Here is a 27,099-nt window from a genome sequence, read left to right as displayed (position 1 = left end):
CTAGCCCGCCCCTGTGGGGCCTGCACCCTCCACCTCCGCACCCACTCTCCCCTTCCATGCGGGACCCCCTCCGGCTGCCCAGCGTCCTCCCGGCACCCCCGCGGCCCCAACCCACTGCCGGCTCCCAGGAGGGAAGCTCCCGGACACCGGCATCTGCACCCACGGGCCTCTGCCAGGCCGGGGACCCGCTGAGGTGGCAGCGATGACGGGGTCCCGTGAGGAAAGGCAGGTCCCTGGCCTCTGGGGATGGGGTGGGGGGGGGACAACGGGGTCCCACGAGGGAAGGCGAGTCCCTGCCCTCGCCCCAGGCCCGGGTGGGTGATGGCGTGCCTGAGGGCTGGGCGAGCTGGCGCTCCTTATCGGCCGGCTCAGCCGGGGCCCCGCCGCCTCTCTCTCTCTCGGCCCCTGGGAAGGCGTTGGGGCGAGCCTCCGGTGAGCAGCGCTGCCGGGGAAGCCGGGGCAGACCCCCCTCCCCCCCCGCCGCGGCGGCTCCGGGCCCCTCTCCAGGCTGCTGGGGGACGCGGCCTTAAAAACCAAGCGGGGAACGAGGAGGGCGGGCGGAACGCGGGAGTCCGGTTGCCGGCGCCGGCCGGGCCCGCCGCGGTGCACAGCCCGGCGCCAGCGGCGTCTCCGAGCAACCGGTCCCCGGAAGCGGCCGGTCTGGCGGAGCGGGCGGTAGGCGGCAGCGGCGGGGCGGGCAGGGCCGGGCCGGGGCGGCGGCGGCGGCGGCGGCGGGGAGGGGGGCGCGCAGGCCTGCCCGGCCGCGGGGCTCTCCCCGGCCCCGCATGCCCTCAGCGGCCCGGCCCCGGGGCTCCCCCCGCGCCGAGGCCTGGCCGCGGGTGTCAGCCCTTACCGGCTGCTTCAGCCCGGGGATAGCCTGGGCTGCGGGCGGCAGCGCGGGGTCCCGTAGGCGTTGTAGGAGCGGCCCGAGGGCCGGTGATTAAATCTGCCTTAGACCTGAACGAGAGGGGTCGGGGAGGAGGCATTTCGTTGCTGGTGTCTCTCAGCCTACCCGTGCCTTAAGATCACATTTAAAAACCGCCAAAAAAGCTGGGTGAGTGAGAGGTCGGTGGGCTTTGCGGGGAGACAGCCCTGCTCCTGCTGCCCTGGGACAGCCGTGGCCAGCTTGTCAGGGCTTTCTCTGTCTCCTGGCCTGGTGGCCCTGGAAAGACCTCGGGGTGCTCAGGCGTGGGTGGCAACGGGGCAGCCTGCGCGGTGAGACCGGGGCCGCGTCCCGCTGTTCGCCTTTGCTTTTCTGCCTAAAATTCTGAAACGAATCAGCCCTGGGGTACTGTCTTCATTTGTTGGTCGCACTAATGCGTTTTAGGCGGTGTCCGCTGTTGGTTTTGCTGCGCCCGAGATCGTTGCATTGATGATCTGTGGGATCTCGGGGAAAAGCTGGGGGTTTCCAACAGAAATGGGCAGATCTGGAAGACTTTAGGCACTTTATGAGCAGGGACTAAGCAGATTGGTAGGATATTTCTGTTAAAATTACCAGCAGTGAAACAGTTGGTCGTGGTGACATTTAGAATGTCAACTTTAGATTTCAAACAGTCTATTGAAATGAATAAGGTAGGATGCAGGACCGGTAGTGGATTTGGGAATACAAGCCCTGCCGCCTGAGCTCCCAGGCTGGCTCCCTGGTTACTACCGTATGCTGTATTAACATATGAATAGTTGATTGACTGGTTTTCAACTGTTGAGATATTTTGTACAGCCTAAAAGTTGTATCAGTCTTCTCTGCCGCATCTGCAGCAGCCAAAGGACAGATGGTGTGCTTAGATATTATTTAACCTGAGCTATAGCCAAAGTAGTTAGCTGCATAAAACTAAGTTAATTTAAAAGGTTGGGGAAGGTGTGAGAGGAAAAACTCTCAAACTAGAGAAGATAAGAATGAGAAGTCTTTCTCCTCCATAAGAATCTTTCCCAGATGACTGTGGCTATCTTTAAAAAAAATCTTAGTGGAGAATAAATGTTTTAATTAGGAGTCAGTTGATAATTCTTCTCCGAAATGTCCAATGGATGGACAAACCTTTAAGAAGGACAGCCATGCAGAGGCACTGGAAGTCTCTTGTAACAATACTCTCAAACAACTGTGACATCTCTTGAGGAAAAAGAATAATAAAAAAATCAACTTTAAAAAGTTATCTGTTCAATATTACTGGTGGTAGCTTTGGTAATTAAAAAAGAAATACTGAAAAAACCCATTCAAGTACTTATTTTCTTCATTTTTCTCTGGTTTCTTTAAAATATCGAGCTCAATTTCAGTTTGTAGAGTATTCAGTTATTGCTAAACTTCACTTCTAAAGTTTTGGTATTGTGATACAGCTAGAATGTTATCACTCTAGCTAAATTTATATTATTTTAAATAATTTCTGAGCATATGCATGAATGTACAATCCCCATGTGTTCAATCTTTATTTTACCTTTCAGAGCCCCTATATTTATATGATTTGTTTCCTTTTTCCTGGGAATATGTCAATGGGCCTTAGGGGAAAAGAATGAAAATCCTTTTTCAAACCTAAAGCTAAATCGTGAAGCAGATTTCATCTCGCCTGATAATGTTTCTTTAACAACCTGAGTTAGGCAAGGAGGTAGGAGAGGCAGTGAAGGGAAGACTATTTTGGCCAGTATCCTTGGACAAACTGCAGTCTTTCTAAGAGAAAGAAAGCAAAATGTAGGGGACAGGTTTTATTTCAAACTTTTTTAAAGACCAAGCTAATTAATGGTGTCTTTTAGCTGATTTTCCCCAAAGTTTCCTACGTGTGTCAGGAGCAACTCTTCTAGATGGGATGTCTGTCCTTTGATGTCTATGTGGTCTTCCAGAAAGAAAACACAAAAAAATACCTGAATCTTAGCTATTTCAATAGAAGTGAAAAATAAGCTTGGATGTCTTGTTTTTCAGTCCATTTGGGTCTAATAGTCATTAAACTTTGTCTGGTGAAAGATGACATTTTTCAGTTGTACTGTAAGTCTTTGGTCTTTCCCACGCCTGGTGTCCTGCACCCTTACAGTCTCGGGGTGTCACATCTGCCATTTTTCTACCCTTCCTTTGATATATCCTTCTGCCTCCCTTCCCCTTCTGCTGGAGGCTTGCAATCCTTTGGAAAAACACATATTATTTGAGGGTCTTCTGAGATCCTGCTTCCTCACAGACTCTACGTCTCTGAGGTTATCCCTCTGGTCAAAGAGGGAGAGATGGAAGTCCCTCTGTGGCCTCCAAATCTTGCCGTGGGCTGGAGAGTCTGTGGGGCAGCAAGGGATGATGCTTGGTGCCTTCAGCACCTGCAAGTACTCGCTGCTTTCAGCAGCATGATGCTAACAAAGTCCCTTACAAGCACCCTTACGCCTGTTTGAGGGGAAGTCTTGGGGTGTGCTTTGGAGCTTTGCAGTAAAAAGGAAAATTCAGTTGCAGGAAAAAAACATTATTCCTTGCAAACGCAGCAGCTGTGGTGCTTTTCCCATCAGAGGAGCGAGCTGTGTACCAAGGAAACTTCACCTTGCTGCCTCGAGGGGCTGACAACTCATCCGTGAGCAGACATTTCCTACTGCTGTACTTGGCGGGGCTGTGGGACTGGGAGTAGGTTAATCACTCGCCTTTGCTGCTTCCCCATGGCCTCCTCCATGCCGTAGCAAATTGCCAGGTGCTGAGATTTACTAGATCAATTGTATTGTATTAAAAAGAGAGAAAACAAAACCACCAGGGACCTTCACGTTGCGCATCCTCTCTACGTGTTATAAATACACTGTGTTCCTCTTTCCGATTGACTGGGTCCCTCGCAGAGGAGCCAGCCTCGGGGGCCTGCAGAGTTTTCACATCTCTAACAAAGCACTGAAGGACGGGAAAGGACAACGGGCGCCGGATGCCGACTGTTCTGCGCCAGCGCCCTCCTTACTGCAATTATATTTCTGTTAGAAACCTCCACCTTATTTAAAGAGACATTGTCAACTGCCTCAAAGCTCCTTTTTGTAAAAGTCTTACAAAGCCATTGAGATGTTTGCTTAATGACGTGAAGAAAAATATTGTAGCTAAAGAACACTGATAAAGCAGAGATGCTTCTCCTTTTTTAGGATCTTGTATCTAATGAATTAAAACTACTACATAAACTTCAATCCGTTAATCACTGTAGTCCCTTTTGACAAAATCATCACCTCTGTTTCCAGATGAGTGGAGTGAGACAAGAAGAGATGAGTGATCTGACCAAGGTTGTTCAGTGAGGTTGTTGCAGAGCACAGCTCGGTGTTCCTAGATGGTAAAGGAGGCTCTGAAATTATCTGGCTTTATAGCACAAACCACTATTTGATTGTTGGTAATAGAAGGAAATTCCCCAGATGCATCACGGTCTGCTATGATGTAGTCCCTTCTCTAGGAAGTGCTCAAGCGCATCCAGTATCAGATCCAAGATCTGAGGCTGGATGGATTCCTGATCTTGGCCGGTCTGATGGGTTGTGCTTATCGCTGCAGTATCATGAAAGACTGCTCCAGGACTGGGAAAAGGGCTTGGCTGAGAAACTCACCACCCCTCACTTCAAAGACTGCAGATTCTTGGGAACCTCCTAAATACTCCTCTGATTTGAAATCCCTGTTGGCTGTCACTAATGTCATTATCTAGTTTCAGTGCAGAGGTGAATGGATGGACTTAGTGTTTTAAAACTTGACTGGGCCTCCTCCCCAGTGGCTTTGGTCAGCTCAAATTTTCCTTGCATTTAATTGCAATTCTCAAGTGTTATTTCTGTGTTTATTGGCAGGTGTACCGTTCTTCCAGGATCACTGCCATGGTACTTAAGGTCTTCTTTCCATCTTGCTGCTCTTCAGCAGAAAGTGGCATTCTGATCGGGCGCTGGATCTCCGAACAGAACTCTGCTGTTATCCTTGCTGTGGTCCATTTCCCTTTTATTCCTGTCCAGGTGAAGCAGTATCTCAGTGAAGTCCAACAGGTGACTAAAGTCAGTGTTTCGGTGCTTGGCTCATGGAGCAACAGCAAACAAGAGAAAGAAGAGAGTCTGAGTGAGTTCTTGGAAGACCTTGGGACAATATTTTCCCATGAGCCATGGATTCAGATAAGCAAAGAGGGAGACAGCAAATTCTGGAGCTGTTCTACCCTTCAGAAACACTCTAACAACCCTAAGGAGGAAGAAATCATCTTGGTATACTATGACCAGCGCAAAGTCATGCTTTCCCATCTACATCCCCCTTTGGCCACAGCTCCCTCCACTGACCACAAGGCAGATGATGCTTCAAAGCTCTCTGCCGTCTTTGACACAGTTGCAAAGAGTAAGATACTGTTCATGACGGATCGATACGATGATGGGCCCATCAAGCTGACCCACTGGCAGTCAGATGGTGTTGAAGCTAGTATCATTGTGGAGTTGATGAAGCAGGCCTCTGTGCCTGCGTGCATGCTGCTGACATTCCTGCTTTCACTTATCTCTGGGATCTGCAGGAGCAGGTAAGTAATGCGACATCGGCCAGCTTACGTTTTGCATGGAAATGTAATTCATGTTTAGGCATTTGCAGGGTTCCTGCTCAACCCCAGTGAGAAATACAGTTGATACAAAATCATTCTGTTGGAAACAGGCTGCCGCAGAGCTGCTGTTAAACTTTTGGGAGCTCCGTTGAAAACGCGAGGCTAAAGGCTTAATGCTCCTTAATGGCTTGATAGCTGGGACTCACTACTCCCAGTTTGCTATGAGTCCCTCCACGGCTGTGAAACATCAGCAAATACTGTGTCTAAATCCATAGTCTCTCTAACAGATGGTGGTGCTGCAACCTTGGCACCTTATAGTAGGTTACAGGGAATGCTGGTCAATATGAATCCTTGGTGAAATCCTGTTGTCGCAACCATGAAACTGAATAGGATGCTTCAAATGTAATGTGTGGCAAGTGCTTGCACTAAAGAGCGATTCTGAGCAGATTGGAAGGGGAGAAGCTTCTGCATATAAAGCTTAATAACACATCTGGTCAGCCTGCCTAGAGAGGTTGTGCCAGAGAAGGGAGTGGAGTTCAGGTTCCAAGCTGCAAGGGGACACTTTAATTGATGAAATTTGGATAACAGCTACTAATGTATTCATGGATAAATCTTCTCAAGTACAGCCTAAGGGTATGGGGAATGGAGTTTTAACAGGTTTCCAGTTGTAAGAAACTGTCATAAAAAAATTACAGTGGAACTCTTCATATGCAAAGATTTTCTAAACAGTTGGGTTATGCATTTTGGTACACAAAGGGAAAACTGTCTGGTTTTGGACTGCTCTGTTGGAAGGGATTTAGAGTCAAACACAAACCTGATATAATCAGGAACGACTGGTTCCTGGGACTGCTCTGTAGACACTGACTATGCATTAATGTTGTAAATGGTAACTAAGTTAATGGTTGCTAATGATAACTAAGTCAGAACTTTGTGGTTGGGTAGAAGATTGGGTGTCAGCTCTGAAGGTCCTTTTTCTGGCTGTCCATGGACTGTATGTGACTACCAACAAACAGGATGATCCTTTTCTGCATAGGCACTTGGTCTCAAGGTCAGACTTGCCCATCTTGATCAGTGCTAGGACTCAGACCAGGCTTAGAGTCAGATTAAGCCCAAGTCTCACTTGTTTCCAGAAGGCCACAGTCTAAGCATAACTTGGGAGCTTGAGCTCAGTCTGGCAGGTTGGGCACAGATAGCTGCTACCCAGCGTATCCGGAGCTATTCTGATTTCAGCTTTTCCTAGGCCCAGTACAGAGCCAGAGCAGCAGCCAGACTAGCAGCCAGCTGTACATACCAGCAGGCAGAATGCAAGGCTTGCTGTGCGTAAACCTAGGTTGAACTTGTTCTTAACCTTGGGAGGTAGCTACAGGTTTCTTTCTGCTTTGTTTTGTTCACCCATAGTATCAGCATTATATTTACTTATCTTACGGATGTTTTAAAACATCAGTCTTGGAGAACAGAGATTAGTACCTGGCTTTATAACAAACCTCCTGCTTGACCTTCTAAGTCATTTAATGTAATTTGGTTCAATTTAGCACGTGATGTGTGGTACAGCCTCCTTTGTGCCATAATACACAAGGCAGAGAGGGTTCAAGATGTCATGTGCAGGTGTCCTTCCAGTCCCCTCCTCCGTGTGCTGGGACAGGACATCCCATAAAATAAGATCTACCAGGTTTTTGCTCCTCCTGGTCACAGGGCTTCTTTCTTTCCCAGGTTTTTGTGGTGTTAAGGGGTAACATCATTGACAAGCTAAAGAAAGGTCAGTGATGTCATCTCAGGCTGCGAAGGCTTGGGGCTTTTTTGGATATGCCACTGTTGTGCATCTGCACCAGGGAAGCAGGGCAGCACCATTAGAAATCTCCAAGTGAGCACTGACATCCATCCAAGCTCACCGAGTGCTCTCAAGTCCTGTACTTCTCAAATTAAGGCATTTCTTCAGCACCACCTTGTGCTATGGGGTGGCTATTGCAATTCTCTCTTCGGAGGGACATGTGTGCATGATTTCCATTACCACCGAAGGTCTCTAGTGTGCTGTTGGGGACATCAGGATGATTTGGTATTGAGGCAATAAACTCTGTATGCTCTTTTTAAAAAGACATCCGTTTACAAACACCATGACCTCTGATTCCTCATCCAGAAGGGAGGCACTGTTCCTGTAGTTTCGAGCAAGAAGACAGCTGGGGGTTCTCGTTCATGGAGCTTTAATATTTGCTTGTGATTCAGATTCAGAAAGATTGCTTTTCATCTGATATCTGAAAAATCCACTCTCACTCTTGGAAAAAAATTTGAATTGGAAAATCGAGATTTACTTGTGCAGGCTATATTAATTTATTGCTAAAATTCCTTATATTTGGAAATACCTCAAAGATCTCCTGCTGCTTAAATAATGCAATGACACAACATCACTGGTTTTTTGTTTGTTTGTTTTATTTGGTTGGTTTTCCATTGCACTTCTGATAATCATTCTGTATGCTGTGTGGTAAACAAGTGGGAGCATTTATGGCAACGCATAGTCGATATGCATAGGGGTAGGAGACCACGCAAGAAATATTTTTGGCTTTCTTCCTCAGTACTCCTGGAGATGAGAGTTACAGTAGCACATCTTGCAACTATTGAGCTTTTTGCAGTATGTTTGTATTTTTATTTAAATAAGTATGTAAATACTTATTTATGTAAATAAGTATATACTTTCCAAAGAAAGTATGTAAGTGGAATAGAGATTGTTCTCTTGAGGTTAAGTGAAAAGAAAAGAGAGTCAGTCGTAGTACAGACAAGCACAGACCTCTGACATGTCTTTTGGACCCACCCAGTTCAATCAAGGAGATGCATTTACCTGTTGCAGGCTGCAGTGGGTGCACGCTGGGTGCTCCTGGGGATGAGACTGCTTTGGAAATAATTCTCGCTTGTGCAAGACATTCCTCAGGCAGAAGAGAACAGCAGCCTGTCCTTTCCTTTGACCAGGGGTGGTCTGGTCAGTGGGTGACCCACAAGCTAGCTGCGTCTAGCTTGGGGCGTTGTGGAGCGGCAATGGATGTTAGGAGACACATGTTGCTGGGAGAGGATGGGGAGGCTGTCAGCCCAGTGAGTGTTCAGCACAGGGCCCCAGAGCCATTGCTTTCTACTTGAACTGAGATGGTCTGGCAGCTGTTGGTTTGACCAGTAATTTTTCACCTTCAGTCATCTCTACATATGGTAGCTCTACCACACAGGCAGAGCATTTCTCCTTCCCTCTTCTTTGCATTTCAAGTGCAATGTTCTGCTCTAGCAAAGGTTTGCCACGCCAGAATTTGTAACCAGTGGGCTAGGATATAATTGGAAGAGAAAACTCATCTGCGCTTGTGCCTCGGTGAATCTGTGAACCCAGGTCTTTGAGATAAGTGGCCAGGGCAGTCCCCCCCATGTCTCCCTCCCCTGCATGACGCTTGTTCCTCCGCCACTTTAGGTATTACCGCCTGACAAGTCAGCTGAAGAACAGTGCATTCATTTATCTCTAAGGTGGGAGGCTGTAACGAAGAGCTGAGTAACTTGGAGGCCTCAAATTAAGAAGAGTGATTCACAGTACGCTGCATGTATTTCAAACCCAATGTGTCTGAAATTTGAATGGGGAGGGGGAAGGGGAGACTTCAGCACTCTGTTTTTTAAGCTGACAAACCTTGCATGAAGGATGGTTGAAAGGGCTCAGGACGATGTGGGGAGGAAGGGGATAGCAACCACAGTGAACCAAGCAGGATTTTGAATGAGCCAGAGCTTTGTGATTTGTGTAAAATGTATAAATAGCAGCCAGAGCCCCAGTCTGCCCATCCTGCGTTTTATCCTGGCCAGTTCTGAAGGCACTCTGCTGCTGGCTGACAGGCTGAAGTCCTCCAGATGAAATCTGGGGAAGGCATGCACACATTGCAGGGACGTCTGCAGGCCACGCTCACTAATGATCCAAACAGCTGTACAATTTCAAAAGCTAAGCAGGATACCGGGAATAATTTTAGCGTTTGGAATGAATGTAAACTGAAGGAATATGCCAAAGCAGTTAAGAAAGAGTAGGTGAAGGAAGTGACTAAAAGTGAACATAGATTCCCGCACCTTTAATGAGAAACAGTAAGACACTGTGAAAATAGTGAAACAACCATTGTGTACAGGAAAGAAGTGATCCAAATTATGTCCACATCAGAATTTATTCCCTACAACAAACATGGTGCTTTGTGTTGCTGTACCGCTACTGTGCATTCTTTGACCAGCCTGCATCCAGTGGTATCATTTTAGACTACCCAAATCACCATTGTTCCTTTCTTGATAGGTTGTGTGGTAATACAAGTAACTCCCCAAAATAATTGAGCATCATTTAGTACTTTTCTTCTGAGTCATAAAGAAAGAACCGTGTGAATATTTCCTCCCCTACAAGCCTAATGTGGATGTTAACTTTGAAACCTAATTAAATGCTAAATGTTGTGTTATCAACATAATGCTGGTCACCCTTGGCAAGGTAGTGGAGAGAAGATAGACATGAAGATCGTGAGAAAGGAATTTGGAAGTAATTAAAAAAAGAAGAAAAGGATCAAGTGGAAGAAAAAGAAAAGAGGAGAAAAGGGATAGAAACTGCAGGGAGAACACAGCTGTTTGTAACACCAAGCTCACACTAGACAGAGACTTGCGATTAGAGATACTGGGATTTGTGAAGCAGTTGCACCATGTTGTGTTGTTGCGCTGTACACACAACTGCCTTGACTCCAGTCTTCTGGAGACTGAGAGCAGTGTACAAGCCCAGTGATGTATCCCAAAGCACAGGATGGAATTGGGGTTGTCTTCTGGCTTCCTTGGAAGAGCGAGGCACGTGGTTTTACAGAATGGAAATGAGCGGTTGGGTTGTCTGCTTTACACGTCTTGGTCTGGAAAAGCTGCCTTAATTCTGTTACTCTTTAAGAGAGTAGTTAACATCTAATATTCTTTAATCATAATATGTTGACACAATCCCTGGTTGCACAACCTTAACTTTACACTGAATGTTTTGCGTGGAGTTTGTATTCTGGACAGCCTGCTATATGGCAAAAACAAGGGGACGTTCCCATGGTGTTTCTGCAGGGTGCTGAAGTTTTGGCCTTTGTCTTTCTTATGGAGCAAGCTCTCAACTTGTGAGCAGCTGGGACATCGCCTGCAGCACCTCCAGGTCATCAGCAGCAACAAGAAGGCTCAAAACCAGACTCAACTAATGAGGTATAGAGTACACATAAAGTCATGCATGTCTAGCCCTGTCTCTGGGGGACCCAAACCATGGATCCTGTGCCGCACAGCACTACGGGGTCCTCACTGCACCATGTCACATTGCCTTCCTTGCTCTACTCCCTGCTAGTTTACAGATCTTTACTCTGCACTCTGTTTATATTAATTATACCTTTTGTCATATATATGCCTTTTTCCCTAGCCTGGGAAAGGCGACCGGGATGTTGCCCACAGAAAGATTGTACTGCACCCATATGTGTAGTGCTTTGCTATCACTACTCCCACAAGCTCATTGCTTTCACATATGCCGCTGTTAACCAAAAACTGCAAGCAGTATTCAGTGGCACTTTCCATAAGAGCAGAAAGGTTTAAATGCTCCCCTCTTTCACCCACTCTTTTGGGGAATCTTTCTTGCAGTAACTGCAGACCAGAGACTCCAACAGCCCTAACAAAGTCACTGTAACAGAAAAAGTAAACACGCAGCACAGGGAGTGGAACAGGGAGAGGCAGAGATCCGAGACAGATATTGAATGCCCTACGGCCATTACACAGTGAGTCTTGTTCTGTGTGGTTCTCTGATCCTGCAGTAATAGACTCCCAGGGAACACTTAAAATAGATTAGCAGATTTGAAGGCCAAAAGTAACTGTGATTGTTTAATCTGATTTCCCGAATAACTCACGTCATGGAATTTCATTCAGAAACTCTAGCAGCGAAGGGGCAGTTCAGCAGCCCCTTTGGGTACGTTTATGTACCCAGAAACACTATTTATTACATTGGCTAGTGGTTCAACTAAAGTATACCTCTTGGAAAGCCATCTGATCTCGACGTGGATACTCGAGGTGCTGGTGCCCTTAGTATTGGTAAATCTCCCCCCCCCCCCCCCGAGTGTGTGTGTGTGTGTATATACGCGCGCACACACACACACTTTGTCTAGCATTCCTCGTTGTAGCTTCAATCCCACTCTTCACTCCCCTTACTAAAAAAGGTTTTGTGGTGTGGCAGGCTCCACGTGGCTCTGTGTCTGGCCACAGAACTAGCAGCACACCAGTGAAAGTCAAAAGATCTCTACACTGTGCCTCTTCAGTAAATTGTCCTGGTGTCCCTCGGACATTAAAGATGCTATGTAAGTGAAGCCGACAGTTGTCATTGAAACATTAAACACTGTCCTTCCATTTTCTCTAACACTGTTTCTCTTTATCCTGCATGTAGGAAAGCCAACATCTTTGTCTCTCTGCTGATTGATGTGGCTCTGGGGATACTGCTGATGTCCTGGCTGTACAGAAAGAACCGAATTGGTCACCTTGCTGACACTCTTATCCCTGTGGCTGATGTAAGTCTGGCCAAAGCCGTTTCTCTTTCACCTGCTGTGGGTACTGACCAGCTCTTGATGCCTGGGGTAGTTGTAAGGAGGCAATGCCTTATGTGCAAGGATTTCAGAGAGACTCCTGTCTGAAGTCATGCAAATTAGGTCTCCTCAAGAACAGTGAAATCTTCAAATCAAGCCTGCTGGGACTGCTCAAAAGGAACACAGCTCTGCTTTGCATGTGCAGTGAATAGTAATTAGATATTTACCGGAGGGCTGTTCCAGCTCCTAAAGTAACAGTTATGGCTTGGACAGAGCTCTGCAGCTGCAGGTTGAGTGGTTATCAAGCCAGAATACTTTTATTCTGGAGTCGACAGGAAGTATCCTCAAGTTGTTGCTATATGGGATGTTTGGAGAAAAAAAAAAAAAAAGCTGTAACCTGGGTTTAATCTGATAAACTGCTGAAAAGTCAAACTTGATAAGCAGTGCAGCTGTGCTTGTGGAGAGGAATTTCATGGGGAAATCCAAAGGCATTAGCTAGTCAGGATACAAACACCTGAAATCCTGTCTAAGAGCTCTGGTGTGCAGATGGTAAGCTAGGAAAACTTGCTGTGTCCTGTGATTTTTCTCAAACATAACTCCTCTTGCCCACTAAGATCCCTTGGCATCAGCATAAATTCATGAAGAACAAGTATGACTCATACTATCCTGCTTTTCTGGTGTTCATTTTAGGTGCAGTACTCCAATATATCTGTTTAGTGGCAGAAAGGAACATATAATGTACTTCAGAGGCTGGAGACCAGACCAGTAATCTGAAGTTAGCTCTGTTGTAAGAGCTTCTGTGTCTTGGGAATAGACGTGCGGCCAATGTTGAGCGCTGTCATGCAGCTGTACAGCCTAATCCTTTCTCTGCCCACTTTCCTTTCATTTCTGGGAGGGAAGGTGGATCTTTCCACTGGTTTCTTTCTAGCAGATGGAGAACATCCTCTTGGTTCTTTCTCCAGCTTCTTGGTTGGGAGGAATTTTATTCTGATTAGAGAATTCCAGCAGCAATTTCTTTTTCCTACTTATGCTGTCTCTCTTGGGAAGAGCTCACATTTCCCTTGATGATGATCTGCTTGGTCCATGTCTAACCTTTTAACTGTTACAAGCCATAGGTCTCTGATCATTCTTGTACGTGCTGTACTTTCAGAAAGTGTGTATGGATTGTCCAACATAGCTGTGGATTGTGACTATTGCTATTTTTGTTATCTTTCATAGTCAAACTTCTAAGGATTGCATGTTTTAAGGATTGCTGCAGACACTATTCAGCAGCAGTGGTGGGGTAGAAAGGACCACAATTCTTGCAATACACTTGCTCTTGTATTTGAGCTATACACTAAAAATATTTTTCTAAGTCTTATTCCTAAATCTTTTCCCTTACAGATATTTCAGCTGGAGACGTTTAAGTTCACTAGAGCTCTCCCTGTGGGATTACTCTAAGTGTCCAGCTCTCAGAAATCTGATTTCTTAACAAGTCTGCAAGGAAGTGGCTTTTGGCTGCGCTCCTGTTTGCACAGGTGGCTCCAGGAGGGGTTCCATCTGTCCAGTGTCTTTGGCAGATGGATGCTCTCTGTGCTCAAGGTGTATCCAATCCCAGCACCTGTCCTGGATAGGCTTGCTTGTGAGAGTTCCTTGTTCATCGCTCTTTCAGTAATTTAGCTCAGCTGTCACTCAGCTTAGGCATCATAGTGTCAGTTATTTTCACCATGTCTCCTACATGTGCAGACTTCATTACCTCGCTATCAGCAAGAGCTGTTTACTTACTTTCCTGGAAGTGCTAACTCCTCCTTGTGTGGTTGGCCTGGTAGTCAGTCAGTGCCTTTCTTCTCTGCTTCTCCAGCCTTATCACTTCAGGCCACTTAACGACTCTTCTTACTTTCCAGACTTAGTTTCTTCTTTCAAGCATATTAGATTGTGGACATAAAAATCATTTGGAGTCCTTTTACTGCCTTCGGTGGGCATTGATTTATATGCATTATGTGCAGGCCTTAAAAAATGCAGATCTGAGTAATCCCAAAATATACCAATGACTTCAGCATGTGGTGTGCAAGCCAGCACTACTTCTTTTCCAGTATGACAGCAAAATCTCCCCTTAGCCATTCAGCAGTAGGTTTCCTCTTTGCTGCTGAGTGTCCATCTGGTACACATTATTCCCATCACTTGGGCTTTCTCAAGTGCTTATGTGTTGCCAAGTTCAGTAATGCAAACTTTCCCATATGCAGAACGAGTTACTTTTCCTTCCCTAATGCTCCTTGCTATTCTGCTTTTGATATATCAAAAATGCCCCAGATCTGATGATGGCATTGACCTTACATCTCTGTATCTGTTAGTAAATAGAACATTATATATATTACAATGTTTATTATATATTATAAGGTTATATACATAACCTTATTTTAACTTTATTGATTTGATTGATTTTAATATTGACAAACTAACCTTATATAACATATAACCTTATTGGTTTGATTGACTGATTTTAATATTGACAAAATCGTAGCTGTGTGGGGACTGGATACAGTGTTCATTTTTTTTCCAAGCAAACATCTCTCTGGAAGGGAGCAGATGCAGGCAGGTTATTTTGGCTCTTGACAACTGCCAGGGTCACAATCTCAGCCTGCTGATGTGAGGATGAAACCGTATTCCCTAGCCATCATTCGTCATCCCCTGATATAATGGTTCTCAAATCAGCACTTAGCTAGCAATTGTTGATGATGCACAAGACATCATTGACTGCAGCTCCCACTTTCACAGCTTGATGAGCTGTGCTGTGCTGACTGTAATAACAAGTTGCTTTTGTCAGTAAATGAGGCAGATGTGATTCAGAGACACCTAGGGAGTAACTGGCGACTAGCTGTATGCAATATGAAGGGCTGATTTTTGGAGCAGGCTTTCAAATCCAAGAATGGAAAATGTGAATAATCTTCTCCCTGTAGGTGCCCTCACAACTCCTACCCTCCTCCTTCCCTCGATCCCACCAGGCTTCCCAATGGTTGTTCTTGGTTTTGCCTTCCACGAGACAGCCTTCTTTCAAAAATACCCAACTCAAACTGCTACATTTGTCTGGTTTGGAAAAAAACTGCTTATAAACCATCTTGGGGGTTTTGGGGGGGGTTGGTTTGTTTGTTTGCTTTTTGCTCCTTCACCTCTTTCATCTTTGCTGCTGTCTCTTTTTCTTATCCTGTAATCTCTTTGAAACAGTTAAATATTTATGATAGATCATGCCTCCAAAAATGTTACTGGGGTTTAGAGATAATTGGATGTAAGTTCCTATTCAGTCATGTTCTGCTAATCCATAAACAAAGCGAGCAGAGAGGACACTTCCTGAAAAATATTCTTAGATGTTAATTTGTAAAATAGTATAACTTAGAGCTCCAAATGCCGGCAACAGATGCAGGGCAGGTGTGTCTAGTAGGGAGTGCTTTGGCTTTCCTTGCTCTGACTTGCACTAGATGCTCCGCTCAGGAAGTTCGCACTGTGCTTCCCGGTGCCCACCTGCAGTGTGCTGCGCGTCCTTCTCCATTGATGTCACATCACCGTTAGACCCTCTGCATATGGAGACTAGAAAGAAGACCATGACAGTAAAGAAAATATTTCCACAGTGTTCTCATCTAAACCGTATTAGCTTTAGTCTCCAGTTTGGTAATGTCCCCACACCTCTTTACAAAATACTTCCAATTCAGTGTATCTTATTTATTAATACTGGCCACATTCAGTATTTGTGACTACAACAGGAGAATTGGACTCCCAGTCACCTTTTCTGATTGTACTTGCTATTGATCAGTCCTAAAATATCTGGCTGGAAAACAACCTGCAAGGTTATGCCTTAGGATTATGTTTTGAAATGCCTTGCCCAGCTAAATAACAGCAAGCTAGGGCACCTTCCCAGAGCTATGTGCCTCTGTCAGAACTTAGTAGCACCTCTGAGACTGGCAGCCTCCAGAAGTATTCAGTGCTGAAAAACAGCCTTGCTGAAGGACTGCTTTCAAACATTTAAATATTTCATTAAAACCACCAAATGCTTTTTCCAAGTTACCAGTCCAACACTTTAATTATTAAAAACAGTCTATTTATAAAGCAGCTAACACTTCTCAGCCACAGAGGTAAGATCCATGGGTTCAAATCAGTTCTGACTTGCAGTGAGACAGAGGGAAAATGAATGAAATAAAAAGGCAATCCTTTTGGGCAAGTTGCAGATGGAGCCCTTAATTTTGCCACTACACTAAAAGTAAATGTTTACAAACTCATTTTGCAAGGATCCTGTTGGTTAATAAATAAAATGGAATCATTCCTTGGAAATAATTTCCCCTTAGGGAAATTATCCATATGAATGACGGGAAAAGTAGGCTACAGTGCATCAGCTTTAGTTAGCTTGTCTTGATTCTTCTACACGTGCACAATTTGCAGTGCAATTCACTTGCATGAACTTGACTGTAAGTAGAATTTTCAGAGGTAGAAGGCTTTTACTCACAACCTCTGTTCATGCGGGACAGTGTGAGAGGTCATTTCTTCCGGGTATGTTCCTGAACTGTTTGCTGGAAGTTACTACTCTCAGCTACCTCAATTCACAGCCTGGTAAATGGACTTCACCGCTGGTTTCAGCTTAGGTGAGTAGGTCAGGTGCAAACTACCAGGGAGCAGAGCCACCCCATCTTCTGCCCTGTCAACTGCAAGGGGGACCTCCAGCAGAGTAGTGGGGGGGAGAGAGAAAATCAGTAAACAACATCAGCCTGGGATTAAATCACCAGAAGTTGTGAGTCAAAGCCCTCGGTGATTTGGGGACGGCCTCCATTAGGCTTTTTTACTGGTTTGCCATGGGTGTCTCATCATGAAGCCTGCAGAGAGACACAGTAGTGGTAGGCAAGATCAGTGCTATACAGCATGGTTAATCTTGCCTAGTACACCAGAGAGTATCAAGAAAGTTTGTTTATGTATGAAACACATTTATATAATTGTGTTTTCTACCCTGCTTTAAACACGTACAGATTATTTGTTTGTAAAAATTCACTTTTTTTGCCTGCAAGTGCACTGCCATCTTCCCCCTTTTAAAATCCTGACAGCCTTCCCCATGGTTAAATTACTGGCTCAGTTCTGACATTTCAGTTGACTGTCCAAAGAAGTCGATTTGTGCACCAGCATTTGCCACCTATTTCAAGAACTCTCATTACACCAAGAAATATTGTGCAAGTCTACAAGAGGTGGTCATAAACAAACACTAGGTTTGTGTTCCCAGCACTGAGAACGTTTAAGCAGTTCAGCTTCCTCTCTGCTCTTATGTTTGGATTCAGTGAAGAGTCAATAAAGGTGCATTTCTGATTTAACTAGTTGTAAAGTAGTCATTTGGTTTTTTTTTTTTCCATTGATTTGAAGGGTGTGGTAAGAATACTTTTTGGGGGGCAGCATGTACAGGTGCACTGGACCTGTTCAGTGTGGTAGAAGTCTTTTATCTCAGGTGCCTTGCTTCCATGTGTTTGTAGCACGTAGCTGAAGAGCTCCAGGACCTGCTTCAGTGGCTAATGGGAGCGCCAGCTGGACTGAAAATGAACCGAGCTTTGGACCAAGTTTTGGGCCGCTTCTTCCTTTACCACATCCATCTTTGGATTAGTAAGTGCAATTGTTTTACTTTTCAGCCTCCCTTTTCATCTCTTCCCTCCTGAGTGTTTAATGTTTGCCTAGAGGTGAATAATGAATCAAAATGCACTACTGCAAGTATGAACTTGTCTGTGAGTCTTCCTGCTGTGGGAACTCAAGCCAAAGTTGGATTCCCACACAAGGAAGTCATGCATATTAAATAAAGCGCTTGCACTGATGCTTTGCAAGAAGTGCAAATCACGATGGAGCTTACTTATTTGGTGCCATTAGTGGTGAGTGTCCAAGGGAAGGCTTTACGCCTTATGTAGGCTTTTGTAGTCTTTGCCATATAAGAGGCAGCTGATAGGATAGGGATGAGAAGCGTGCTCTCAGGATGCAAATGCCAACCCTGTCCTATCACTGATTTCACCTTAGTGCAATTTTATTATTTCAAGTCCCTCCTTGAAATAACACACCCCTGCTCTCCTTGATAAGTGTCTTGATGAAGGACTACAGTTGTGATGGATGTGAACTCCTTAGTTATTATACTGATTTACTTTGCTCACCAATCAAGTATGGTCTTGTTTCTGTTACTTTGCTCCACTTTAATGATGAAAGAGACTGTATGTCTCCACACTGTTTTATTTTACAAAAGCCCTATGGGGTGGCTTTTGTGGGAATAGCAAGAAAAGGGGAATGGCTGCGGTAAAGGTTGATGTGTGCAGTTAAAAATGTTATTAGGAACCTGGACACAAATCTAGAAAAGCATATCACATGTGGAGCAAGGTGACTGCTCTGTTCAAGCTGAGCACATCTTCCCCTTCCTCACAGAGCTGCCACACCTGGACAGAAACCTGTGGGGAAAGAGTTTTTGTTGGCCCTCCTAAACAGAAGATGGCATCTAAAGGAACTTTCCAGTTTTACTGGCATGTTTTCATGGCTATGATTTCTGGAGCAATGTTCTAGGGCAGGGGGAATCAGTCAAAAGGACTGATTGAGAGTGTCAAGAGGAAGATGTCTCAGTCAAATACTGACATTCTGCAATGTCCATTAGGCTACATTCACCTGATGTCCCCATTCATTGAGATGATCCTCTGGTATGTCGGTCTGTCGGCTTGTCTGGGCCTGACTGTGGCTCTCTGCATCCTCTCCGACATCATTGCGCTTCTGACCTTCCACATTTACTGCTTCTATGTCTACGGAGCCAGGTGAGTTGATCTCTCTTGGCTGTGTCATAGGTATATTTGGAAAGAAGGGCCACGGAACACTCCAGGCATGTCTTTAATTCATGGAGCATTCATTCCTAGTGTAGTTCTCTTCAATTCACAGTTTAGCCAGCAATTAATTTATTGCATTCTTTGATGCATGTAGAAATGATGGCCACAGTAGTACAAGCAACCTATCTTTCAGTTTTCTTGCGTTTAAATATTTATTTATTGTGGTACTGACCTGGAAAAATAAAACTACGTGACAGGCAGAGGACAAGAAAGCAGCTTACTCCACCCCTTTGATTCAGCCTTACAGTACTCTTTTCACTTGCACCTGACCCAGTAGTTTTGAGGGGAACTGGAGGAGAGGAGGAGGAAAGGGGAACCCTTGTACTTCTGGTAGCCCCTGAGTCCCTGCCTCTGCCCTGCTTCAGAGGTTCTTGTCTGCATCGTGGAGCACAGACGACAGGTTTGGGGTTACAGCATGGGTGTGACACCATCCTGGTGTCATTGTCTGGACCTACTGGAGGGCCCCATAGCCTGAGAACCGGGCAGAGGCTCTGAGGCAGTGTGTGGGAGCGCACAGGGCTTTGGGGCATGTCCAGGGCATGTCGGGATTATTGTGCAAACAGTGCCCACCGATGTGCTCTGTTCCTGTGCTCCATTAACATGTTCTGCAGCAAGGATTCACACAGGCCACTGGAGAATAGCTGCTCTTGCCAAGGGGATGAGAGACAAGGTAATAAATAAAGAAACTTTGGGCTTATAAAGTACAGAATAGTCATCGTTCCTCCCCAGGCTATGAGCAGAGGGCTTTACATTACAAACAACAGAAGAAATAGTAGAACTTTAGTTATGGGTAGTTTAGGGAATAGTTAGAAATATTGAGATATGATTTATCAGTTGGGTCTGTTGTGAGCATAGGGCTTACACCCGAAATCAGTAATGTCAGTAATGAAGAGTCTCTTCCCAACACCTCTCATTACTGGAATTTCTGTTTTGGTCTGTGAGGAGTGGCCTCGGTCCTCCTCATTGTGCAGTGAGTGGAAACAGGACAAGCATTTTCTCAGCTGATTGCTTTTCCCTTGTGAGCTGCAGGGAGCCAGTCTACCCGCCTCTGCTGTTTGTTGGAAGTATAGAGCAGCTATATGTTATCTTGCCACTGGCACCAAACTGCCCTGCTGTGCCAGGTGCCCCCAGTGGAGAGTCAGGAAGGGATAGCAGTCACCCACATCAACACAGCCACCACAACACCTTGCGTTCCTGCAGCTGGCAGAAGAATTTGCTGGTTCAGGTGTTGGTGAAGCCTGAGAACCCCTTCTGAAACAAACCACACAGTGAAACAAGAGCAGGCATGTGTGTGCAGGCAGCCAGCAAAGGTGGGGCAGGTGCTACAGCAGGAACACCCGCTTGGTGTCATGTCAGGGTGTGTGGGGGAGTGTGTGGCCTTAGTCAGAGCCACAGAGCAGGTGTGTACCAGAAACCTGGAGGAGTTGTCCCAGGCACCCTCCTGCCTAGGGATTAGTGCACTGAGCTGTGCCTGCCAGTCTGGAGGCACCCTGCCAATTCCTTGAAGCAGTTGGTGTTCCTCAAACCAGATTCCTCTCTTGGATAAGACGCCTTGCCTCTGCTTTCACAACGCTGCCTTGAAATCTGAGTAGCTTCCGTGCCTTAACTAGGCTGGTTAACCAGTCTGGCTTTTGTAGCTCAGGCTTTCTCAGGCTCTCTTCTGCCCCACAGACTGGCTGTGTCCCCTTTCTTTACATCCATGTATGTTGGACATAGCTGCCCAGGGCTCTTTGTGCCTCTTCTCCATCCCAGGCGCTCTTTTCTTCCTTGATGTTATTCTGTAGGGATGTCTATTTCCCACCCCTTATCACCACAAGCTTCTCTCACCAAGGACTCACCCTTTTTTTTGGAAGGGAAGTAGCTCCAAGTGTCGTAGCATCAAGTTACAAAAGCTGAAAGAAAGGAAGTGGTAGGGGCCACCAGCCATTTAGTTGATCTGTTTCCACTCTTAAGGATGTTTGAAGCTGTGCTTTACTAAAGAAGGTGCAGGGGCTCCAGTCCTCTCCCTTGTCTCTCTGTGCTGTGGAGGCAAAATTGAATTACATTGACTCAAGAGTGAGGGGCGAGACCTTGGCCACTCCTGCCATGGAAGGGGTGTGAAGCAAGGGGATCAGGGCAGATCTAAACTGGAGAGACAGAGGTGAACTTTGGGGAATAAGCTTGCTGCTTCTTTTGCTACAGGGAAAGTGGTGGCATGGGGCTGGCAATTACTGCTTCACATAGGGGTCACCCTGTCGAGAGCCTTGCCACTGTCCTGGGGCATGCCATGGCCATTGCCCTCCAGTACTCCAGACCTGTGTGCAGCAGCCTGCTCTGCCCATGCCAGGGGCCAGCACAAATACGGTTGACTGAATATTTTATCTGCGTCATTCTCGGGTTGATTTCTTTTGCCACCCTGAGTTCTGCGGTGTCAGTAAGTGAGTGGGTGCAGGGGTGTAATGATGGCAGCTGTTTTGTGTTGAAGCTCGGGAACTCGCAGCTCTGATGCACAGCGTCTTCTCTTTGCTCAGGCTCTACTGCCTGAAGATTTACGGCCTGTCATCTCTCTGGCGCTTGTTCCGTGGGAAGAAATGGAACGTCCTCCGGCAGCGGGTGGATTCCTGCTCCTATGACTTGGACCAGGTAGTGCTGCAGCACCAGGGGCTCACTGCAGGGCGCTGCCCATGGGCAATACAATCCTATCCTGCTTCAGCTAATATTGAGACAGAAGCCACGGGAGGCTTTGTGGTGCTCAGAACAAGTGCATGCCTCAGCACTCTGCATCTGTGGCTCTTCAACCAAATGCTTGGACTCTGCTGCTCTGCAGCACACCTTTGCTTCTCTGCATGTTCAGGGGGCCTAATTCTGGCAAGTGCTGAGCACCTGCAAGGCACCCTGGTGAACTGCAGTGGGTGCTGCAGATGCTTCCAGCTCCTGGAGCATGGGAGTGGGTATGGGGGAGGGAGGCAATTTAAGAAGTGGTGCCCAGCAGTGTTGCCACAGTAACAGACATGCCAGCGTTTCTATTAAAAGGCCCCGTTTCATTCACGTTGCACTGGAGCCTGGCCCACACGTTCTCACTCAAGCAGCAGAGGCGTTTTTTTGTCAAATACTGTAAGCTCTTTTTAATTTCTAAAATGCCATGCAAAAGTTCAGCAGAGCCTGAACTGCTCCATGATGGCAGTGGCAAACATCACTAAAGTAATACAATAATATTTGGTAACTTCCAGGGCCTGGGCCTCTCTCTCCATTGCAACAGATAACCTTGAGCTTCTTACACCAGTGGACGTGTAAGTGGAGGTGCTATTTTTCTGTTTCTGTAGTGTTTAAAAGCTTCCATGCCAGGAGACTGCATCAGGGCTCCTCGGTCCCTGTGTACTTTGAGGAGAATTGGTTTGGCACTTCAGGCTTCATCCTGCTGCTCTGGAGGACAGCGGGAATTATGTTGTTGGCCTGGGTGGGAAGAGACGTTCAAAGCAGGCCTTAAAGGACTTTTGGAGATGTAAAGCAACTGCAGTGGAGTGATTGAGGAGGGGAGAGACAACTGCTGTGAAGAGAGTGGATTGGGTTATGATCTATTTCTGGTTACGTGCATAAAGCTGGGATGTTGATCCATCTCTGTCACACGGCTGGCTGTGTTATTTTCTTTTATAATATACCACAGCCATGATCTCTTTTTGCAGAAATGGCAGTGCTCTGTGTTCCTGTCACCTCTCTGTTCTGGAAGTGGCAACAGAAAATTGAGGAGTCAGATCCCTATTTGTCAAAAATCTGCATTTCTCCCAGTTGGAATTAGTTAGACTTCAGCCAACTAGGCTGGCCCAGAATAAAAATAACTTTTTCTGTGGGCAGTGGAGCTAATGACACCTGCTTTCCTATGGATTTTTCTCCTTCATCCTCTGAATATTGCTCCCCCCACCCCAGTAACTCCAGCTTCTTTCTGTGTCCCAGTTTCCCACCGAGCAAGAGGCAGAAGTCCTGTGGCTGGACTGACCAGCCAGTTGCTGCTGCTGGGAATGTTTATCAACCAGATTTTGCCAGCTTTTCACCGGGTGCCTGTTCTCCTAAAACAAGGAGGAACAAAAATACTTCTCAATTCTCTACAAAATTCCCTACCAAATTCCTACTTCTTTTTACCCTTCCACATTTTTCTGGTAAAAACTGACCAATGGCTCTAAAACTTACAGGGACAGGGAGTGGACAAATGGCATGAACGTGTAAGTCTTGTTTCCTAAGGAAGCTGACCTGAAATAGGAAATCTTGAGTATTGTCTATAAAGGAAAAAATGCTGTCAGAATCCAGCTTGTTTGTCTTTCCAAACATACTCCTATAATAGGGAGCCTTCTAAAAAGGGCCAGTGAGAGAAGTAGTACTGAAAATATTAAAGGTAACAGCATTATTCACATAGGGAATAAAAAAGCACATTAAGGAGTCTTGCAAACTGTCATTATCTCACAGTTTCCTATTATTTTATTTTATTTTGCCATTGCTCTGCTAATGATTGTTTGTGTTTCTCTTTTCCCCTAGTTATTTATTGGCACTTTGCTATTTACAATCCTGCTGTTCCTCCTGCCTACAACTGCACTGTATTATTTGGTGTTTACCCTGGTAAGATTTAACCCTTGAAGCTAGTCATACACTGTCTTCTGAGATATTAAAAAAAAGTTTCCTAGTCATTCACTGTCATCCACAAAGAAAATATATATTTGTCTGGGTGTCCCAGGAAGGGTTCTCACACAGCCCGTGTAGGCCAAGCAAGTGGAATTCAGGATATGTGTTTTTCTTTCTCCAAAGGGAATTCCCAGCAAATCGTGGTCAGCAGAACAAGCTGTTCCCCTCTCTTTCACTCAGAAGTCTTTTTTTTTTTTTTTTTTTTATCTTTCCATCCCACGTCTGGGGTGATGGCCTCTCTAGTTTAATCCAGAACTTTTTTTTTTTTTTTCAAGAAATTAACTTGTTGTGCTAAATGCTTTCAGCCAGGCTTTGCTCAGAGGGTTGGACTGCTTTATTTTTCTTTTCTTCCCCCCACCATGACCAGTCCTCTCTGAGACACGCCTGGAGCAAAATTTTCCACAGATAGTGGCCATCACATGGTTTCAACATCTTTTTTGAGCCCTCTCTTTTCAGATTAGCTTGGCAACAAAAATAAAGGCAGTCTGACAAAAGGAGGTGCTTTAATCAGGGGACAAGAACACACTGAGTAGGAAGCTTATTTCTGACTGCTTTGCTCTTGCTTAGATGCTCTACATGGGGTTTCTTCAGGCAGAAATAAGCTACTTCAGCTCACTGTTGGAGAGAGAAAAATTTGCAGTCACTGATTCACAGTGCTGGAGTTTACTAGAAATGGAAGCCTAAATTCTCTCTTTTAGACTATGGCCACTGAAAGCGGAATAGCTCTCATGTCCTTGAAGGTCACAGCCTCTACAACAGTAGGAGCTTCATTTCAGTTACACTCTTAAGCTAAGATTGTCAAGGAACCTCATGCGGGGTCATCCAGGCCCAGCACTTCTAGACATCAAACCCACTTGGGGAGGCTTTAGCTTAGCACACAACCATGTCAGATTGCAGACCAGCTCATGAGTTTGCAAGTGTTGCATCTCCTGTTTCTCTGAGATTTTCTTATTAAACTGTTTCTTTGTAGCTCCGTTTGCTGGTGGTGATTGTGCAAGGCCTGATACACTTGCTGGTTGACCTGATTGACTCTCTGCCTCTTTATTCAATCATCCTTCGGCTCTGCAGATCTTACAGACTCGCAGGTAGGTCCTTCAGCACTGCACATGCAGAAGTTCAAGGATTTAGCATTATGCATTTAATTTTGATGCAATGGGTAGCTTCTGAATAGAAAGATGCGGGGGGGGGCAGGAAAGAACCCAAGGCTCAAGTTGCGCAGTTGTCCATACTGTTAACCAATTCCTGCAAGGAGCAGGATGAGGTTGTCAATGGAAAGAAATTTGATGCTGAAGCAGAATCGGGAACACCTTTACAAAGCCTGTGCAACTAAAAGTGACGTCCAAACAAGGACCCTATAAATGAGTTCATCTTTTGATTCCAGTACCAGGTCAGGTAAAACTTGTGAGAGTTAAACAAGCTGTTAACTTTGGGGGTTTGGGCTCTGAAACAAGCCAAATTACAAAAATCCTTGGAAAATCTGCTGTTTCAAAGGGCTGGATCTACAGTGGCTGTGAATCAGTGGAACTGCTTCGGTTCTGTGCTGACTTGACTAACTGAAGTCCTGAGCTGAGGTGTTTGGATTAATTACAGGGCTCTGGGCAGATTTCAGATAATTGTTCTCTTTTTGAGACTAATCTGTCACCATTTTGAAACTAGTCGTTGTTTTTCCGTTTTTGGTAAGCATCAACCATGGTTTGCACCAGAGTAAAGGATCATTTTGGAATGGGTTTAACTGTCAAACAGCTATGGTTAATCTAGTTAAAATCAAGCACGTCTAAATTATTATCTCCCATCGATTTAAAGAGCATACAGCAGGAATTTAAAATGTAAGAAAGCTTGATCATCACTAAACCAAGGCTAGTCATCAAATGCAAAGGAGGCTTGAGGCAACTGATAACAGCTTTGTCTGTTGGAGCAGTGCCAGGCTTGATTTTGGGAAGGTATAGCTGAGCCATGTTACCAACTCTGTTGCTTTTCCATGTGTGCCTTCAGCAGATTCTTATGAGTTTCCTGGCAGAAACTTCTTAACCCTTCAGGGCTGTCTTTGGAGAACAGGAGATGCTGCTGAAGAAAACTGACCCAGTAAACAGCAGGTTGTAGGGCAGAAGGAAATCTTGTTGCCACTGAGAGATGTAAGCCATATATTCCCATCAGTCTTAGATTACTTCTCCTCAGTTTTGTTCAGCCACCTACCTACTGCAGGATAATAAGCCTCCACCCAGGCAGAGGATTGTCTTCTCTGTTGAGCTTGTTACCTGACTTACTTTCCTTGTTGGCTGTTTGTTTGCTCCTCTTAAACATTTGAAGAAAGAGAACACTGCAATGCCATGCTGCCTGCTAGATGAAGAGGCATCTCTGAGAATTTCTGCAGCCTGTGTTCCTGCCCCAGCGCAAAAACATGTCATTGCAGTGGTAACAGATGGAGCAATTGAATCAAATTCAAAGGACTTTAGAGAGTACACATCACTTGATGTCCTCACTGCTTAGGTTTTGCCTCCCTTTTCAGACTCAGAACTTGGATAAGACATCCTCTGGCATATGTTATGGCAGCTGATTTTACAGGCACCATCAGGATGGTTCTACCAACATGAATGGATAGCTTTTCCTGTCAGCAAGGGGTTAGTGCAGTGTTTAAGTTCAACTCAGTTCAGTCGTGGCATCTGGCCTCCAAGTTATTTGACTCAGTTTCTGAATTGACAAAATATTACACTGATGACGCCTAGGCCAGGATAAGTGAATGATCCATGTGCACACGAGAAACAAAATCCATATCTTCTTTCCATGCATCCAAAGTGAAATACTTCGGACTTTACAAAGCTTTTTGCACATATATCAAAGCTGATGTCCTCTGTGCAAGAGTTCTGTCCGCCCAGTGTCAGCTCAAGGGATGCCACCTTGGTTGGGATGAGTACACTGTGATGTCAGTTTGTAGTGTGAAGTAAGGTGTAGCAGTGAGGTTCGGGGGTCTCAAACTCTGCCCGCACATGAGTTACCAATCTGCTGTTTGATTGTGAACATGTCAGTTCATTTTCTCTGTATTTCTCTTTCCCCCTTGCCCAATATTCACATCACAAACTTTGGGGCAAGTTTTGTCATGGTTCTGTAGGACCTGTCATGGTGGTGTCTCTATGATTACTGGAATACAAACAAGCAGTGAGCTTGCTTTAGTGCGCTGTCATGTGAAACAAAGCAAATGGGTTTATGTCCTGACCTTTCTTGTACCATCGATGGTGCCTGTGTACAGAAAAAGCAGAACCCTGTGCTCTGGAGTTGGCTGGCAATCACAGAATAGTTTAGGGTTCTTCTCTGTTAGAGTGATCTGCAGTAGACCAAGCCTTCCTGCTTTTTCTGTGAATTGCTCAGACTCCTGAGCGTTGTTGTAATCTATAGGTTAATCTAAAATAAATTTGTAGCCTTTTTGTGCATGTATTTTCCTAAAAGTTTAAGACTCTTGAACAATTAAATAATCTAAGAGATTGTTGGCTTGCAGCTGTAGAAGGGAAGTGTGTGGCCATGACCTGCAGAAGCAGCATTTTCTGGTCGAATGGACTGTTCCTAGGATAAGACTCCAGAGTGCTC

General features: G+C 45.5%; 1 protein-coding gene across 2 annotated transcripts in view; it reads left to right on the top strand.

The window, feature by feature from the left end:
* Positions 1-326: 326 nt before the first annotated feature.
* The window catches only part of PIGQ (phosphatidylinositol glycan anchor biosynthesis class Q), a 37,826-nt gene continuing 11,053 nt past the window's right edge, over positions 327-27,099 (top strand). The window contains exons 1-9 of one of the 2 annotated variants that reach the window (XM_069809593.1): positions 327-432; positions 4,750-5,450; positions 10,539-10,670; positions 11,887-12,007; positions 17,500-17,626; positions 18,648-18,801; positions 21,381-21,492; positions 23,377-23,457; positions 24,491-24,605. In XM_069809593.1, the coding sequence (XP_069665694.1) occupies positions 4,777-5,450; positions 10,539-10,670; positions 11,887-12,007; positions 17,500-17,626; positions 18,648-18,801; positions 21,381-21,492; positions 23,377-23,457; positions 24,491-24,605 (1,516 nt within the window). In that variant the 5' untranslated portion in view covers positions 327-432; positions 4,750-4,776. Of the gene's footprint in view, positions 433-578; positions 676-4,749; positions 5,451-10,538; positions 10,671-11,886; positions 12,008-17,499; positions 17,627-18,647; positions 18,802-21,380; positions 21,493-23,376; positions 23,458-24,490; positions 24,606-27,099 lie in introns of those variants that run through there. The other variant, XM_069809592.1, reaches the window with a different exon arrangement.

The sequence above is a fragment of the Haliaeetus albicilla genome, chromosome 22 (genome assembly GCF_947461875.1).
Source record: "Haliaeetus albicilla chromosome 22, bHalAlb1.1, whole genome shotgun sequence".
In the NCBI taxonomy this organism is placed as follows: domain Eukaryota; kingdom Metazoa; phylum Chordata; class Aves; order Accipitriformes; family Accipitridae; genus Haliaeetus; species Haliaeetus albicilla.
The sequence above is the reverse complement of the archived record's forward strand: the minus strand, read 5'-3'. Positions and strand labels throughout refer to the sequence as shown.